Here is a 19940-nt window from a genome sequence, read left to right as displayed (position 1 = left end):
TTAATAGTTTTTATTAATTAAATAACTACCTTAAATGTGCTGGATACTTAAGAAAAAATAAGTAAGTTTATCACAATATGTTTTGCATTTAAAACTAACTGACTTAGTAAACAAAGCAAAGCAAGTATTATCTATAGTTAGTGAATTGAACTGATTGTTTCTTGTCACAATGTCCTTCAAGGTTTCAGGCTTTGTCTACACTCGCACTTCTGTTGGTAATACTTTTGTCAGTCAGGGATGTGAAAAACACACACAAAAGTTTCACCGACAAAAGCAGGGGATGCTCTCCCACCAACATAGCTACCACCGCTTGTTAAGGGTGGTTTAATTGTGCCGGAGGGAGAGCTCTCTCCCACCAGAATAGAGCAGCTACACGGGAGACCTTACAGCAGCGCAGCTGGAGCAGTACATCTGTGCCACTGTAAGGTCCATAGTATAGACAAAGCCTTAGAATTAGTAGATCTCATCCTCTCACATCTAGTTTTTATTCATAGATTGGAAGAAGAAAACAAGCTTTCCTGGTTTTTCAACTCCCTGTTGTTTTCTTACATTTGAATGAACTCGTTATTGAACTGAACTGTTTGAATAAATTGAAATGAAGAAAATATTCACTCTGCCCCTGCAGAAGAGGCTACTGTTGTAAATAGCTGGCTTAGCACTTCAGCAACACTTTCTTTAAAACTTCAGCAGCAAACATGATTGGCTTAATATTATTTTTTATTTAAATGATTTTAATACATTATGGTAAGCTTAGGCCTTAAGAGAGGCTGTCATAATTTCAAATTTAATTTTAAATAGATTTATTTTTGAAAATAAAATATGTTTAAATGAACATAATCAATTTTAAATGAATAAATTCTGATGTTTTTTTAAAAAAATATTATTTTTAAAAATAATAGATTTTTAAAAATCCACTCCAAAATGCAGCGTTACTTCCCAGCATGACACTGTTCTGGACTTGAGCATGAAGCACAGTTAAATTGTGTTAAATTCCTCGCAGCAGGTGAAATGGGATTTTAGCTCAAAGTATGTAACTGTGGTGTTGGGAACAACTTTTGAGATTTGTACAAGATGGTTCAAGACTAGACACAATGTAGCTACCACAAAGACATTTGCTGCATTTCCTGCTGCCAGAGGGATTGTTTACCTGAATGTTCTATTTAGACAATGGACTTATATAGTTGCTGGTCTTTTCACAGGGAAAAAGTGTTCAATTTTAATATTCTGTTTGACTTCGTAGAGGAAGTTGTCATTCTCGGTTATTCACAAAGCTGCATTGCTACGATGTAGGATGCTTGAGCAGTAGACTGTGTAGTACTTTGGAATACACTGCGTTGCATTGCTGTACAGTTTTGCTTAAAGTTGTTTTATAAACCTAAAGCTAGTAACCCCAACAAACCAGAGCAGTGTAAACCAAACCGAGGAAGACTATCACTCAGAAGTGGGATGAATAGATTTGGATGATTCAGATCCATACAGTATTGGATGTGCCTTTCCTGATGATGATTCTGAATTGCTTTTCAAAAGAATCTTCTTTCATACCTTACTGTGTGATGATTATAATTATTTATTTGTATTGTAGCGCCTAGGATCCCCAGTCATAGACCAGGATCTTTTGTGCGAGGCGCTGTACAAACAGAACGAAAAGACAGTTCTGCCCTGCAGACCTTACAGTCCAAGGAATGTGACTTTTACATGTGACTGACATTTCAGTTCCATAAAGAAATGTATGACAAAATGCCATTACTTAGGGCTAGCTCCTGCTAGTTAGATACAGCCTGGGGAAGGGAGCAGAGCATTACAGCACCCCTCCAGCAGTCCACCCCCGCAGCAGTCCACATAGAACTGCTCTTTAGAGGCTTGGGTGAAATGACTTAGTGATCTCAGTTTCATTTCTAATGAACTAGTGTCCCCATCGTACTGTTGCACCATCGTTGGCAATCTCAGCAGAAGGGCCAAGTGACCGAGTAGGACTGAGAATAAAATAATCTATTACTTCCTCTGGGTTTGAAGTCCAGATCGTAGGGCATTTCTGGGACAGCGTAGGGAAGCTTGCTCTGCTCCTTCCTATGTTGTGCCTGGTCTGTGGATAAGCAGAAGAATTCAGACACCAGGGCTGTCATTCTGGTACCCTTCACAAGCAGTTTAAATTGCTGTAAAACTTGTGGCTGAAATAGTGAGGTGGTTCTGAGATCTAACAGTACTGGTTAGAGCTGGGCATCGTGTGAGTAGGCATTTTGCAAACTTCCTCACCAATCCAGGGGCATGCACTAGCCTGGAACTGCGACACACTTAACTATTCCAGCACTAGGCTTCTTTTGAGCAGAAGTTGCCAATCGTACCGAATGGGGTGATGGTTTGGATTTGGACAAATATTAAGTAAGTACTCAGTTGATGTCACCCACTGTCATTTTCACTTGTAATCTGAGAAAGGACCTGAAACCAGATCTCCACTGGTGAAAGACTAGTGCAGGATACCCATGGGCTGCCAGCTCCTTTCAGCAAATATGTTAATCACGGGCCAGCTTTGATTTTTCCTGACAGGAGGAAATCATACATTCAGCCACTACTGATAGCATAGAAAGCCCTGAATGTAGCAAAACTGACTCAGTGTGTTTTCTCTGCATGCCATGGTAGATTCTGCTGCTCAGTGCTTAGGGCGTGGCAGAAAGAAGGGGAGCAGAAGGGCTGGTGGTTCTGTAACACTATAGATCAATTAGCCAAATGACTTGCACAGGATTACATAGCAGTAATGGAGTCCATCCCTGGGAACCTTCTCTGTGCCCAGGCCAAAATTTGGCCCACATGCAGTTGCTGAAGCATAGATCCCAGAACCGGATATTTTTGGGGAGCATACGGGTTGCGAGTCAAATCGTTTCAGTAAGACCCATGTTAAAAGATGCAATCCATATTTATAGTTGGGAGAGGTACCTGCAGGTCCATAACTGTTCACCATTTTACCATTTACAGGTGACAAGAAGTACATCATGGGACCAAAGCTTTCCACTCTCGATGCCACTGTCTTTGGGCACCTGGCTCAAGCAATGTGGACATTACCAGGGACTAGACCTGAGAGACTAATCAAAGGTAAGACAATCTTAGAGATTTGGACATCTCTTTTGGTAGCATTCTCTGCTTGTAGGCCTAGGGCAGGCTTTCAGGGGGATCTCATTATAATATGCAGGAAAACACTGTCAGGATCATATGACATTTGAAGACAGAATGAGCCTAGAAGTTCAGCTAGAGTGTCCTGTCTTTTGATGTACTCTGTACTTTTGATGTTTTTCTATCCAAAGGTGCCTTCATTTCCCCCCAGGAAATTCTACACATTAGTTGCTCGTATTGCTGTACTTGGTAGCTTACACACTACAGCACTCTGTTTAAATAAATTTGGCCTTTGCTCTGTTAATTAATTAATGTTCGCAAAGTGTTTGATAATGAAATCACTATGGGCTAGATGATGCCTCTCTTGCTTACACTGAGTAGTATCATGCTCTGCAAGTAGTCCCAGTGAAATCAGAACCTTAATGGCTACTGCAGATACAGGGAGGGGAAGGAGCCCATCTTCACTTTTGGATCCCAAGGTAAGTTTGCAGAACTAGCAGTTAGAAAAAAACCCACCCTTTTACTGGTAAGCTGAGCACATTTGATCTGGAGTCATAGATGCATGATAAATATGAAGGTTCCCGCCCCGAGCCATTGATGAAAAACACTGCATATAAGAGCTGGGTGTTGTTGTTGTTGTTGTTATATGCTTCTCTTCTATGACTTTGATCTCTGAAGGATCTCAGGGAAAATCTTAGGGGACCCATGAATTTCAAGAATTAGCCTTATGTTGATTGAAACCCATCTGCCCTACCAAAATAATCAGATGGACACACCCATCCCCTACAATACAGTACTCTCCAGTCTGACTCCCCCTAACCAGACAGCTGCTCATGCTATGAAATACTGCACACACGTGTTTTTCCTGGATGTACTGTTGTGTTTTGTCCTTCACTGAGGTTTTTATAATATCTTCATAAATGTATAAGAAAAATACTTTCATTCCATCCTTCCATCCCTAATGTGTACAATACCTAAGGGTGTGCTACAGTGACCATGTAAAAATTCTGTGTGTCAAATGCCAAATTTATCTTGCGAACAGTACTGCCATCTTGTGGTCCAAAACCAAAATTTGCCTCCAATTGCACGACATTCATTTAATAAGTACATAGAATATGTATGGCCAAATTCTGTCTTTGGATGCCAGGTTTGTACAAAATGCATAACAATTTTATTGTGACAGATTTATAAAATCAGTAATCTTTTTTCCTTTGAGTCACATTCATGAAGATTAATTCTAATTGCTTAACTTTATAGCTACGTTCATACATAATCCTTTCATTTTGACCCTGCTTACCACAGGTACGTTAATCAAGTCACAACCATTTGCATTTTTCATTTGACTGAACTTGTGAACAGTACCGTTACTATGTTTGATCGCATCTTAGCCTTTTGGAAAGAGGTCTCTAATGCCTCCCTGGAAACAAGCCAGGAAGATTTCTTTTAAGACCACTCCTGTGAATTTTCTTTGCAGTAAACATTGTCACAGGATTAATGATTAGGAGTATTTACACTGGCTTATTTTACTGTGTTGCAGGTGAACTGATTAACCTTGCTATGTACTGTGAAAGAATAAGGAGGAAATTCTGGCCAGAGTGGCACCAGGACGACGATAACACCTTTTACGAATCTGAGGAAAGCAGTGAAGCTAGCAAGACTCACACCCCTTTGCAGGACTTCAGCTTTTATTCAAGGACAGAAACATTTGATGAGGAGGGGACAGAGAACAGTATTTCCCAAACCCCTGACACAGATTATACTGGACACTCGCTCTTTGATTCTGATGTGGACATGGATGACTATACAGATCACGCACAATGCAAGTAATGTATCCAAGCACCTCTCCATTTGTATCAGAAATGCCACTTCTTGGGACCAGTCCAACTTTCCCATGTTCATGCCAGTGTGGAAGAGATCATTGTGCTTGACACATTTCACATGCTACCTGGACTATTTCAGCCTTATTTCATTTTGTAAATCCATTCAGATGGAGCCTAGGTTAAACAATTAGAACAGGGCAAACAAGAGATCCAGAGGGTAGGAGGATCTTAGGCCTACATATTGCTCCCACTGAAAACAGATTCCAAAATCATGCGAGCAAACCTACCACAGGTGGAGCAGAGAGGTCACGAGAGCTGCTGTGTGTTGAGTTTCTCATCTTCACAGCAAGGGGTTGACAGAAAGGGAAAAGTGTTTATTGGAATTCCCCTCTCCCTTCTTGGTAAGCAGTGATTTCACTGTATTAATGCAACAGGATGCCAGGGCAACTTTACTCAACAGCTTCTTGCACTCTGGGTGTGTACGTTATACGTGAGTGTGTATAGGAGAGGAGTAGGGGTTTGGTCTCCAGTGCACAGACTGTCAATCAATAAAGGCAAGAAGAAAATGTGCTCATGAAAAAAGCAACATTTTATAATTCCTATTCTGTACAATAGCTTGAAATCTTTCAGTTTTATAACTTTTTTAGTTGAAAGGGAGACTTCAGAGTATTTTAAATTATTACCTAATAATCCCTCAGAAGATTGTTTAGGAGTCTTGGCTAAACCCCATCTCAGGTATATATATACTTTGCCCATCCAAATTCCCCTTGCAGTTTCGATTATGTCAAGTGTTCTTTCCAGTTCCTGCTGAAAACAGTTGTGTGTTGTATTGTTAGATACTGTTAAGTTAAACACCTAGAGTGCACCACCCCGGAGTCAACTGCATTGCAGTGCTGGACACTTCAGTCTCTCTAGTTTTTGTGTATCAGTTGGCAAAGTTTGCGAAGCACTTTGGAGTGCTGCCGGGTATAAGATGCTATGTAAATTCAAAATACCAGATCCTCAGAAGTGCCAGAGCAGAACTCAACATGCCTTAGGGGGAAGGCTAGGTAGGTCATCTATATTGGGTCTAGGGCCCCTGACACACTCCCTATAACCAGGTGGGTGGTAGTGTGTAGAAGGGAACTTGCTGGCTATGCCAGTTCTGTAGCCTGTGTGGATTTCCCCATGCCAGACTGGATGCTGACACTGATTGACTGATTTCAGGCAGAGAAAAAGCATATGAGGAATTAAAGTATGTCAAGGTGTTTGTAAATATATTTAAGAAAAATCAGATTCTGGATCCACAAACCTTGATGGTGTCCCTTAAAATGTTTTAAGCATGGCTTTCGTGGTTTAGGAAAAAAGTTGTTACGTGAACAGGACCACTTTGCAACATTATTAATCATGCAGCTGATAAATAACTTGTTCCTGTATCTTGTATTCTGGGAAGCTAAGGGTAAAAGGGGCAGTTGAGGACTCTTCTCATGATTGTTACTGCTTCTCCTAATACTGAGAATTCAAAATAAATGGAGGAGTTTCCCAAAGCTTTAAAAGAAATTCATCTTTTGGGGATCTTTTCACTAATTGTGAAGACCCCCTTCTAGCTCGGAGTCCTTTGATTGTTCCGGGGAATCACAGAGCTGGCTGTGGATCTGGAATGGGAGAGTCACAGTTCACACGTGGAGATCCACAACCAGCCTGGTGGCTGCTCCTTGTGTTTAGGTGGGAACAGCTATTATGAAGACAGCCGATGGCTTGTGTAGTGTGGGATGCATAGTTTTGTGTTTGTTTCTTAAAATAGGCCAGACATTCCTTTGAAGTCATGCGTCTATTAAACATTTCCAATCTCATGGATGAGTACTATTCATGAAGTGAATCTGAGCTATAGTTGACTTGCAGATGATGGAGAGGAAGGTGCAATCCAAGCATTTAGGAACCTTGTCAGCAAACTAAGCACAAAACACAGGACACAAAGGGTAAAGCCTTGGGACTAAAAGGACAGACACGCTTGGTCAGAAATGCCTTTGAAACCCCACAGATCATTCAACCTAGGTGTTACACCTGAAGAAATTCAGATGTTGAAATCTGACCAAAAGAATCACATTTGGCAGGGGAATTTTGTTCTTTAAAAACGTCTGATATGACCCTGGTTTATATCTGTTTTGTTTGTTTTGTTTATATATTGATTTAACTTTCAAAGTTCTTTATTTGAAGTCAGTGGTTTTTTCAACTTTTTGATGTTACGAGCTTGAGTTTCAGGTCTGGAGTCCACTGCTGAAATGGATGAGTCACAGCAATAAGCTACTGTAGCTAAAAGATTAACCTGAGTTATAAGGCATTTGCATCTTCCCCAGTTGCAGAGGCTGACAAATCTGCCTGTGACTGTGGTCCATCATAAAGGGAAAGGACCCAATCTGATCAGAATTCTAAAGGTTAACTTTCCCCCTCTAAATTCATGGGGTTTGATTCTGATCCCACATTGCTGTAAACAGCAGTAACCAATGAGATGAGTGAAGTTAGACTGATGTAAAAGCAGTGAGAGAGCAGCATTCTGTCCATCATGTTCTTAGGTATCCAGATTCTTTCTAATTCCAGACCTCAAGCCTATCTGAACAGAATCTCCCTTATAACTGTATGATATATTCTCTACCTTGATACAGTACTAGACTCATTTTCACTCAGAATGGCAAATAAAAACCTAGTTAGAGGATATGATTATTGGTGTCTTCCCATCTCTGGGGAGAGTGAAAAATAAAAGCACTCTGGAGCCTTTCGCTACAAATGACTAGAATGCTAACAAGGTTCCCTGCCCCCACTGTTGTGCATTCTCATGCATTTTGATGCTTCCATACATACACCTTGGAGAGAGGTGGCTGGAGCAAAATCATTAAAAATCTGTGTCATGTCTTGTGACAAACACTTGCTGGAGGTGGCTTTTAGATATTAGAAACCCCACACAACAGCAGGAATGGGAGAGGGAAGGGGATTGAACTTAGATGGCCTATTCTGGGTATCTCCAGTACTTAGAATTCTGTATTACAGAGGCAGGCAAACAGCGTGGGGAGAAAACTCGTATTCATGTGAGTAAAACTTACTTATGCAAATTTTCCCATTGAAGTCACAGACACAGTGCCCCCAGTTAGAACAGTGTAAACCTGGAACACCTCCCTGGATTGAAACTGGTCTAATAATATCGGGCAATATTTGGACCAATGGTCTGCTGTATCAACAGGTTCATGTGAAATCAATAGGACCACTTGAATAAAAATTGCTACTCTTAGAATTGCAGATTTAGTCCCTAAAGAAGGAGGAAGTGTACTTTAGATAGAAGTATCTCCCACTGAAATTTAGGTTGGAAAAATAAGTTGTGCAACAGTCACTTTATGAGCTAAGATTTTTATTTTTATTTTTATTCTGAATATCCACAAATTTTCCAGTGAAGGCTTAACTTGAAACTAACAAGCGCAGTAACACATTTTGTCTTAGGAAAGTAACATTTTAAAAAAATTTGTAAGGATCCAAAGAGACGACAAATGCAGCAGCCCTTGCCAGTATCAGCTGCAATTTTCTAGCTGCACTGATCTGTCTATGTATTGATCAGTTGTGTGAATGTATTTACAACACATGCCATGCCTTTTGTTTCTTAGGAGCAACTCAGGTTTTTTAAAGGAGGAGGTTAGTAACATTTTCCTCATCATGGGTACCCTGGAAAAGTGTGCATTTTTGTTTTGATTTAAAATTTAGAAGAAATTTCAGAAACAAGGTATGTATGTTGTATTTTCAAGGCATAACAGGAAATTTTTACCCTAATTTAACCTGTCCAGAAACAAATATCAGCTGTTTTTCCTGCTAGAGCTGGTCAAAAAATATTTTGTTCACACTTTTTTTCAGTGGAAAATGCCTTTTGGCTAAAACAAATGCCTCTTCACAATAAATACATAAAAATAGTTTTGGTTCAAATCTTTAGTTTTCTGACAAACAAATTAGAAATTAAACATTGCATTTTTACTTTCCTGCTTCTTTTTACAATGGCAAAAAAGTAAGAGAAAAAGGCCCCCCACCCCCTGAAATTTTTTTTGGAAATTTTTGAATTTTTCTGTCAGAAATGCAAAATTTTCATTTCCTTCAAATTGTTTCATGGAAAATACCTACCTCTTTTGACCAGCTCTCTGATGAAATATATCGAGTTGAAAAGTGTCAAAGGGGCATTCCCCCCCCTTCTGTGTTCTATACAGTTAATCTCCATTCTGTCACCTGATTTATTATCCTTGCCCTCACTATTACCAGTGACTCTTGTTCTTTGGCTGAGGAAGCCTGGCTAAGATTTTCTGTGGAGCCTCTCAGCAAAGAGACGCACGGAATGGCCTTCAAGTCATTCTGGAAACAGTCACTATCTTGCAGGATGAGACACTACATGCACTGCCTGCATAGCAGTCACAGTCCATGCTGGCTCAGTGCAAGATTTTGGCCCTGGGAATCTCTAGGCCTGTAATGTAGGATACTGAAACTGGGGCATCCAGAGTATTCTTTACTAGAGGAGTATAATGGATTAGAATGTTGGATTACTCATTAATGTATCAGTATCAGTCCCTCTGAATTTGATTGTGGCCCAGATTGTGCCCCCTCCCTCCCGGTCCATACATGGAAGAATCTTCCATACGTCAGTCTCCCCTTTTCTTTACAGAAAGGAGGCTCACACAGGTGCCTCTCTTGCTCCACGCATCCCTTCCCTGGCTGCTGTAGAAGGATCTTTATGCTGCATGGGCTCTGCACAGGAGGAGGGGGTGGAATTGTGTGGCATTTACTTCCCCAGCTCTTACCATGGAAAGAAACCATCTGAGCCTCTGATCTCATACCATTTAATGTGAGTTAACTCCATTGACTTCTCTGGAGTCACTCCTGATTTATACCGTCTAAGTAAAATCTGAATCTTTATTTTGTTAAAAGTCAGAGCATTTCCCCTCCTCAATTTTGTTTTTAATAATATCGCCGTCCAACTGTTAATTATTATTTTAAGTTTGTTTTTATAAAACCCTCTGGGGATGATGAATACATATTTTTAGCCCCTTTTTCCATTTGGCAAATGGTGATTTGCTTCTTATGTTTTGCTCGTTTTTTGTTTAACAGCGATTGCAACTTCATATTGTATAGAACCTTGTCAGGCTGAAGTGGATTTGTTTATAACCATTAGCACCATCAGCAACATCAGCAACATCAGCAGAGCTCACTGCTTCTGACTACTCAATAGAGGAATCAGACACTGTTGGTTTTAGAAGTCCTACAAAAATCTCATGGATGTTGTGCTAGATTTAAAAACAAATCAAATGATATTTAAAAACTGGAGGACTGTCCCCATCCAATTATAACACTGTAGATCATGCATTTTGATCTTTAAAACCTTGACAGTGTCCCTTTGAATCCATTTTCTCTTTGAAAAATATTGCTTGAAATATTTTTTAGCAACAGTCCAGACACAAATTTCCTTTTGTCAGTGGGGTCTGCTCAAGTAATCATGACAGTTTCCTGATATTTCCATTGAAAGGATTTTATCTGTCAAGTAATAAACCTTACAAAATGTTGCCTGGGAGGAAAACGTGTTATGTGGAAAGATCTATGCAGGGGTGCACAGCAAGTGAAATTCTGTGGAAAGGGGTGGACTAAAGTGGATCTTGACCTTAGATGTTGAAATAATAATAATCGGAGTCCTTTGATTTTTGACACTAGGGCTACTCTCAATGTAAGAAGAAAAATAGTTGTACATCCGTGCGACACTATGGATTTGGCATGAGTACCCCATGGATATGTTATATATTCAGCAAATTATGCTCATTAAATGCAAAATTATGTTGCATACCCCAGTGTTTGGGAGGTGGAAACAGATGTACATAATACATAATACAGCAGTGTACATCTGTGCATAATACATAATGTATTACATTGTAATACAGCAATTACATTGTAATTACATTGTACATTGTACAATTACATTGTAATACAGCAATGTACAGATGTATGTAATACATAATACAGCAATGAGTCACACATATGTATATTGGTGACTGCAGTTAAGAGGAATGTCAAGGTAGCTCTATAATAGACAAAGTTGACTATGTAGACCTTTGAAGGGCCCACTTACAGTATGTATAGTGTCCAGTAGCTTTGTAGTGCCATAAACTGCAGGTATTCTTTAGAGCTAAATAAACAAAGAAGATATTTATTTTGATAGGTGTTAACTATTATGTGAAGAGGTTATTGGGCTGTCCTTCCACAAAGATCTTTGTTTGTTCTGGAGAATTGTCGGTGTGTTTATTAAAGGATATTAGACCTGGTAGGAGACTTTTGGAAATGGTTTTGGTATAGACAGCCTCACAAGGAGTTTAGTTTTAGACTTATCAGTGAGCCTGGTGCTGTAAGATACTGTGTGCCTTCAATTCCAGGTACAGATGGGGTTGTCAATGAGAGCAGTGGCTGGACTCACTGATCCAGGGGGTCCCTTCCAGTCCTATATGTCCTGAGTTCCTATCCTCCTATGTTCCAGATGAAATCAGTAGGATCTGAAGGCACCCTCTATACCTCACAGGATCAGGCCCATGTGTGGGTGGGATGGGAGAACTGCTCATTCTGGTCTTCATTTCTTTGCCTTAGCGGAGAGACACGTGCAAAACTAATCAGCTCTGACTCGGCAGTTTTGAGGACTCCTTACTTTGATGATCATCGTGGAGGGCCTCTCTTAATTCCTTTTCTGTAGTCAGTAACATAAAGTGCTTCTTATTTGCATAGATTTTGAAGTTCCATGATTCAGTACTGGGAAAAGAAATGAAGCATGTGTGAACACCACAGGAATCTTATTGCAGAAGAATGTTTTATGTGATATCTATAGTTCTGCACCTCTAGGGCCAAATCCTGTTTAGCCTGCTTATAATTTAGTCTATCCTGCATAACACAGGCCATAGAATTTCACCCAATAATTCCCATGTCAAGCCCAACAATGTGTGGTTGAACTAGAGCATATGTTTTAGAAAGACATTGAATTTTCACTTAGAGGTAAATGCTAGCCCCCACGGAAGTAAATAGCAAAACTCCCTTAGCTTCACTGAGGTCAGGATTTCACCCAAAGCTTCCAAGTGATGGAGAATCTGTCCTATCCCTTGTTACAGTATTCCAATGGCTAATAACTCTCAAGGTTAACAATTTGCCTCCACTGGACTACTCACTGGAGTGCGACAAACAGGGTTTAGCCCTTATTTTTTCAGCTTCACTGATTGTAACGGTATTCTTACAGAGCAGTGTGTTTGCGTGTGTGTTCCTCCACCTCGCATTATAATTTGTTATTCTGACTAATCTTTCCTAGAATGTACAGGTTGTTGTTTTCAGGATACTTGAGAATTGCGGGACCCAAAGTTTTTATAATTATAGTATATAATCCAACCATGTTACAGACAGAATAGAGCAGTAGTTCTCAGCCAGGAGTTCGGGGCCCCCTAGGGTATCTCGAGCAGGTTTCAGGAGCCCAGGGCCCAAGCAGGGCCAGCATTAGACTCACTGGGGGCCAGAGCAGAAAGCCGAAGCCCCACCACATGGGGCTGAAGCCCAGGTCCCTGAGCCCCATCACCCGGGGCTGAAGCTAAAGCTGAAGCCTGAGCAATGTAGCTTCGTGGGGGCCCCTGGCAATCGCCCTGCTTGCTACCCCCTAATGCCGGCCCTGGCTTTTATATGCAGACAACCCCTTATTGTGGCACAGGTGGTCTGTGGAGTTTTTTATAGCATGTTGGGGGGGGGGCCTCAGAAAGAAAAAGGTTGAGAACCTCTGGAATAGAGTATGTGTGTGTAGGTGGGATGGGTAGGGTGACCAGATAGCAAGCGTGAAAAATTGGGACAGGGGGTAGGGGGTAATAGGTGTCTATATAAGAAAAAGCCCCAAATAGAGGGACTGTCCCTATAAAATCAGGACATCTGGTCACCCTAGGGGTGGGGGAGGGGATGGGTTACAACTGATTATACGGTGTACAAAAGTTTACCAACGTGATGAAGTAACACATTGCTAATTGAGGAATCTAGTGCTACAGCTGCATTCCATTGTTTGTGTGTGAACCTACATGAGACATGGATTATTTTAGCACAGTTATTACTACTAGTTTATAAAGCCATATTTAAACTTATACACTTGATTGTAACATAAATTTAAATTGTGCACTATGTTGATCAATGTACATACATATGAAAATCTGTATATTTGGTCTTAATGTAATTGATGTGTAAATGATAACAAAAGGATATAAAATACTTGGCTGTGCATGTCTTCATTCAGAATAGCTCTGCAGTTTGCAAATCTTCATGGTCTAACTATATACACTAGAGAAATCTCTGAAGTGCTGACAGTTGGTATGCATTTAAGCGATCCACTTATAGACCCATATATAGATACTTGTTGCGTGTCTGAGTTTAAGGTAATAATCCGGATCCTGCAAATGCTTAAGCATCTATGTACCGTGAAGCACAAGAATAGTTCCATTAAAGTTAATGAGTGAAATCCTGGCCCTGTTGAAGTCGATGGGAATTTTGCCATTGACTTCAGTAGGGCCAGGATTTCACCCAGTGGCACTACTAATCTGCCTAAAGTCAATCGCATATTTAAGTGTATGCAGGATTAGGCCTTCAATCATAGAGAATGAATTTTTCAAGTACTCTGGTTACCCAGTGGAATTTCAACCTAATGCATTTAAATGGGAAATAGAACCTGGAGAGATCCCCCTCAGACAGCGTTTTATAGTCAAGGGCAAGAGAAATCTTCCAATTCCCCACTGCAAATGTACTGCTGTGCGTAAAGTGGTTGGGAACTCCTTGAAACCTACCTTATTCCCTGTTTCTGTGGCAGTTACAGGAGCAGAATACATACAGGGCTACAGATTGGAGTTTAAGATCATCAGAATGGCCATCCTGGGTCAAACCAATGGTCCATCTAGCCCAGTATCCTGTCTTCCGACAGTGGCCAGTGCCAGGCGCCCCAGAGGGAATGAACAGAACAGGTAATCATCCAATGATCCATTCCCTGTTGCCCATTCCCAGCTTCTGGCAACCAGAGGCTAGGGACACCATCTCTGTCCATCCTGACTAATAACCATAGATGGACCAACCCATGCCAACCTATGCTTTGTATCTCGGCTCTTTCAACACAGCTCAGCTGTGAGAATGTGTAGCCTGACCCCACAGAGCCTCCAATGGATGCTCCTCACTCTGAGCAGCACACAGACTTTGGGTGGAACAGGGAGCAACAAGGAGCAAACAATAGGAGAAAAAAAAGAGCAAAAATGTGAATGCAAATTAGACAGCAAAAGTGAGAGCAAAAAACAAGACAAACCTGGAAAAGAGCAGTGGATACAGAACAGGAGAGGAGATGCCGAGACAGAATGGACAGAAAGCAGGCACAGTGAGATGGGGTACCGGGGCAGCATGGGTGTCCATCCGTGGAGCGGCAGCGAACCAGCTGAGCAGCGGGGACAGCAGAGCAGCTCACAGCAGGAGTTTGCCTGGGACTGGTAAGTATCCGAGTGTGTGTGTTTGCTTGCTGAGGAAGTATCCGAGCGTGTGTTTGCTGGGAGGGCAGGGAGAGAGCCTGAGTGAGTGTCTGATTGGCTGCTAGCCTGCAGGGGGCGGGCATTAGGGTGTCTGTGTGTTTGCGTCAGGGAAGCCTGGCTGTTTAAAAATAGCCAGAGCCTCGCGAACCAGCTGAGCAGCGGGGACAGCAGAGCAGCTCACAGCAGGAGTTTGCCTGGGAGTTCGCCTGGAGTGAGCCCAGTGAGGCTTACATCTTGCCAACGTCTCTGAGGAAGCTCATAATAGGTAGGTGATATGGAAGGGGGGGGTTCAGCTGTTGTGACCTGCACTGGATGTGCCATGTTTGTCTTTCTTCCACAGGACAGAAGCGACTTTGTCTGTACAAAGTGTAAGCTGGTCTCCATACTGGAAGAGAAGATTGAAGGTCTGGAGCAACAGGTAACGACCCTGCGTTGTATACGAGAGACTGAGGATTTTCTGGACAAAACTCAGGATAGGCTTCTAGGGGCACAAAGCTCTAAAGATATAGAGCAGGTTGCACAGAGGAGCCAAGAGGCCAGTGAAGAAGCTTGGCAACATGTGACCTCCAGAAGAGGTAAGCGGAATGTCCGGGTTCCAGTAACACAGACACAGGTAACTAACCGCTTTCATGTTCTCTCCACAGGTACCATTGAGGAGAGTGGACCAGATGATATGTCTGGGGGGAGAAAGCAGAAGGAGACTCCGCTGGTTGGAAGGCATGAGATGCGATGTCCTGAGGTTGGGGGTTCCACGACCACCACTCCCAAGAGGAGAAGACGGGTGGTGGTGGTCGGGGACTCTCTCCTCCGGGGGACTGAGTCATCTATCTGCCGCCCTGACCGGGAAAACCGAGAAGTCTGCTGCTTGCCAGGGGCTAAGATTCGCGATGTGACGGAGAGACTGCCAAGACTCATCAAGCCCTCGGATCGCTACCCCTTCCTGCTTCTCCACGTGGGCACCAACGATACTGCCAAGAATGATCTTGAGCGGATCACTGCGGACTACGTGGCTCTGGGAAGAAGGATAAAGGAGTTGGAGGCGCAAGTGGTGTTCTCGTCCATCCTCCCCGTGGAAGGAAAAGGCCTGGGTAGGGACCGTCGAATCGTGGAAGTCAACGAATGGCTACGCAGGTGGTGTCGGAGAGAAGGCTTTGGATTCTTTGACCATGGGATGGTGTTCCATGAAGGAGGAGTGCTGGGGAGAGACGGGCTCCATCTTACGAAGAGAGGGAAGAGCATCTTTGCCAGCAGGCTGGCTAACCTAGTGAGGAGGGCTTTAAACTAGGTTCACCGGGGGAAGGAGACCAAAGCCCTGAGGTAAGTGGGAAAGCGGGATACCGGGAGGAAGCACAGGCAGGAATGTCTGTGAGGGGAGGGCTCCTGCCTCATACTGGGAATGAGGGGCGATCAACAGGTTATCTCAAGTGCTTATATACAAATGCACAAAGCCTTGGAAACAAGCAGGGAGAACTGGAGGTCCTGGTGATGTCAAGGAACTATGACGTGATTGGAATAACAGAGACTTGGTGGGATAACTCACATGACTGGAGTACAGTCATGGATGGTTATAAACTGTTCAGGAAGGACAGGCAGGGCAGAAAAGGTGGGGGAGTAGCACTGTATGTAAGGGAGCAGTATGACTGCTCAGAGCTCCGGTACGAAACTGTGGAAAAACCTGAGTGTCTCTGGATTAAGTTTAGAAGTGTGTGCAACAAGAGTGATGTAGTGGTGGGAGTCTGCTATAGACCACCGGACCAGGGGGATGAGGTGGATGAGGCTTTCTTCAGGCAACTCACGGAAGCTACTAGATCGCATGCCCTGATTCTCATGGGTGACTTTAATTTTCCTGATATCTGCTGGGAGAGCAATACAGCGGTGCATAGACAATCCAGGAAGTTTTTGGAAAGCGTAGGGGACAATTTCCTGGTGCAAGTGCTAGGGGAGCCAACTAGGGGGGGCGCTTTTCTTGACCTGCTGCTCACAAACCGGGTAGAATTAGTGGGGGAAGCAAAAGTGGATGGGAATCTGGGAGGCAGTGACCATGAGTTGGTTGAGTTCAGGATCCTGACGCAGGGAAGAAAGGTAAGCAGCAGGATACGGACCCTGGACTTCAGGAAAGCAGACTTTGACTCTCTCAGGGAACAGATGGCCAGGATCCCCTGGGGGACTAACATGAAGGGGAAGGGAGTCCAGGAGAGCTGGCTGTATTTCAAGGAATCCCTGTTGAGGTTACAGGGACAAACCATCCCGATGAGTCGAAAGAATAGTAAATATGGCAGGCGACCAGCTTGGCTTAATGGTGAAATCCTAGCGGATCTTAAACATAAAAAAGAAGCTTACAAGGAGTGGAAGGTTGGACATATGACCAGGGAAGAGTATAAAAATATTGCTCGGGCATGTAGGAAAGATATCAGGAGGGCCAAATCGCACCTGGAGCTGCAGCTAGCAAGAGATGTCAAGAGTAACAAGAAGGGTTTCTTCAGGTATGTTGGCAACAAGAAGAAAGCCAAGGAAAGTGTGGGCCCCTTACTGAATGAGGGAGGCAACCTAGTGACAGAGGATGTGGAAAAAGCTAATGTACTCAATGCTTTTTTTGCCTCTGTTTTCACTAACAAGGTCAGCTCCCAGACTGCTGTGCTGGGCATCACAAAATGGGGAAGAGATGGCCAGCCCTCTGTAGAGATAGAGGTGGTTAGGGACTATTTAGAAAAGCTGGACGTGCACAAGTCCATGGGGCCGGACGAATTGCATCCGAGAGTGCTGAAGGAATTGGCGGCTGTGATTGCAGAGCCCTTGGCCATTATCTTTGAAAACTCGTGGCGAACGGGGGAAGTCCCGGATGACTGGAAAAAGGCTAATGTAGTGCCCATCTTTAAAAAAGGGAAGAAGGAGGATCCTGGGAACTACAGGCCAGTCAGCCTCACCTCAGTCCCTGGAAAAATCATGGAGCAGGTCCTCAAAGAATCAATCCTGAAGCACTTAGAGGAGAGGAAAGTGATCAGGAACAGTCAGCATGGATTCACCAAGGGAAGGTCATGCCTGACTAATCTAATCCTTTTATGATGAGATTACTGGTTCTGCGGATGAAGGGAAAGCAGTGGATGTATTGTTTCTTGACTTTAGCAAAGCTTTTGACACGGTCTCCCACAGCATTCTTGTCAGCAAGTTAAGGACGTATGGGCTGGATGAATGCACTATAAGGTGGGTAGAAAGCTGGCTAGATTGTCGGGCACAACGGGTAGTGATCAATGGCTCCATGTCTAGTTGGCAGCCGGTGTCAAGTGGAGTGCCCCAGGGGTCGGTCCTGGGGCCCGTTTTGTTCAATATCTTCATAAATGATCTGGAGGATGGTGTGGATTGCACTCTGAGCAAATTTGCGGATGATACTAAACTGGGAGGAGTGGTAGATACGCTGGAGGGGAGGGATAGGATACAGAAGGACCTAGACAAATTGGAGGATTGGGCCAAAAGAAATCTGATGAGGTTCAATAAGGATAAGTGCAGGGTCCTGCACTTAGGATGGAAGAATCCAATGCACCGCTACAGACTAGGGACCGAATGGCTAGGCAGCAGTTCTGCGGAAAAGGACCTAGGGGTGACAGTGGACGAGAAGCTGGATATGAGTCAGCAGTGTGCCCTTGTTGCCAAGAAGGCCAATGGCATTTTGGGATGTATAAGTAGGGGCATAGCGAGCAGATCGAGGGACGTGATCGTTCCCCTCTATTCGACACTGGTGAGGCCTCATCTGGAGTACTGTGTCCAGTTTTGGGCCCCACACTACAAGAAGGATGTGGATAAATTGGAAAGAGTCCAGCGAAGGGCAACAAAAATGATTAGGGGTCTAGAGCACATGACTTATGAGGAGAGGCTGAGGGAGCTGGGATTGTTTAGTCTGCAGAAGAGAAGAATGAGGGGGGGATTTGATAGCTGCTTTCAACTACCTGAAAGGGGGTTCCAAAGAGGATGGCTCTAGACTGTTCTCAATGGTAGCAGATGACAGAACGAGGAGTAATGGTCTCAAGTTGCAATGGGGGAGGTTTAGATTGGATATTAGGAAGAACTTTTTCACTAAGAGGGTGGTGAAACACTGGAATGCGTTACCTAGGGAGGTGGTAGAATCTCCTTCCGTAGAGGTTTTTAAGGTCAGGCTTGACAAAGCCCTGGCTGGGATGATTTAACTGGGACTTGGTCCTGCTTTGAGCAGGGGGTTGGACTAGATGACCTTCTGGGGTCCCTTCCAACCCTGATATTCTATGATTCTATGATTCTATGATTCTATGAATCTGTCACAAAGTTGTTCTTCAACAATAGAGGTTGGGAACCTCTGCCCTAGGCGGTCCCTACAAACAGTGATCCGTGACTAACCAATGAAGATCACTGACATAGCCTATCCCAGCATCACTGTTGTAATTGGATGATCATTACAAAATAGTCCAAGGCACGATATTTAGTGCTGTGTCAGGCTTCAGGGGTATGGAGCTGAACTTCCCCAGTATTTGGGAATATTTGGAGCTGAGGTCTTGGGGATGCAAGGTTGTGTCTGTCAAGGTTGTGTTTATACTCCTAAATGAAGTATCATAGAATCATAGACTATCGGGGTTGGAAGGGACCTCAGGAGGTCAGCTAGTCCAACTGCCTGCTCAAAGCAGAACCAATCCAGCAGCTAAAGAGTACTGTTACCCGCACACTCTAGGGCACTGGCAGTGGTGAGCATATTATCCTGCCTGGCTGTGAGACAATTCGTTTACATTGACCGTCCACAGGGGCTGCGGTTCGCCGTTCCCGGCCAGTTGAAGCTGCGGGAAGTGGGGACCATAAAGGGAAAACAATAAAGAAGTAGATATTTCACAACCACAACTGTTGATAAATGATTCCTTGCCAGATAGAATGCTATCAAACAAAGTTTTCTTTAAACGTCTTAAGATCGGTTTCTTTATCTGATGATGGTCCGTACCATTAGGACAGGATCTCCTTCCTAACAGCCCGATATTACATTGTTTTAATGTAATTTAGAAGGAATGTGAGGATGTGACTTTCTGCTTTCTGGCTCATATGGCTGCTGTTGTCCTAATATGGCTGCAGAAAAAGGCCTCAAACCTTACAGTGCTTGGATTATTTCTTACAACTTCCCCTACAGCAAAAGAGCTTTTTGAGAAAAAAAGCCACAAGAATTAGTTGTATGACTGGGGAGATTCTCCCCCCCCCTCCCCCGCCAACTTCCTTATTCAAAAAAGGCTGAATGGTTTTGGGTTAAAAAAAAAACCCCGCATCTTGGGTTAAAAAGATCAGGCTTGGCAAGTTGCATCTACTTCGAATGCTTTGGAATGTTATAAGCAACTAGAAATTCGTAGGCAACCGCAGCACTCCATCAAGAGTATTATGCAGGAACTGCATGATGATATGGTGTGGAATAAGGCTTTATTGGCATGAATATGTGATGTTTGCATTATTCACAGCC

General features: G+C 43.2%; 1 protein-coding gene across 1 annotated transcript in view; it reads left to right on the top strand.

The window, feature by feature from the left end:
- FAXC (failed axon connections homolog, metaxin like GST domain containing) overlaps positions 1-12513 on the top strand; it is a 46030-nt gene extending 33517 nt beyond the window's left edge. The window contains exons 5-6 of the mRNA XM_037894508.2: positions 2971-3087; positions 4643-12513. Coding sequence (XP_037750436.1) covers positions 2971-3087; positions 4643-4932 — 407 coding nt within the window. The 3' untranslated portion in view covers positions 4933-12513. The remainder of the gene's footprint in view (positions 1-2970; positions 3088-4642) is intronic.
- Positions 12514-19940: the final 7427 nt, after the last annotated feature.

Source organism: Chelonia mydas, chromosome 3, assembly GCF_015237465.2.
Source record: "Chelonia mydas isolate rCheMyd1 chromosome 3, rCheMyd1.pri.v2, whole genome shotgun sequence".
In the NCBI taxonomy this organism is placed as follows: Eukaryota; Metazoa; Chordata; order Testudines; family Cheloniidae; genus Chelonia; species Chelonia mydas.
The sequence above is the reverse complement of the archived record's forward strand: the minus strand, read 5'-3'. Positions and strand labels throughout refer to the sequence as shown.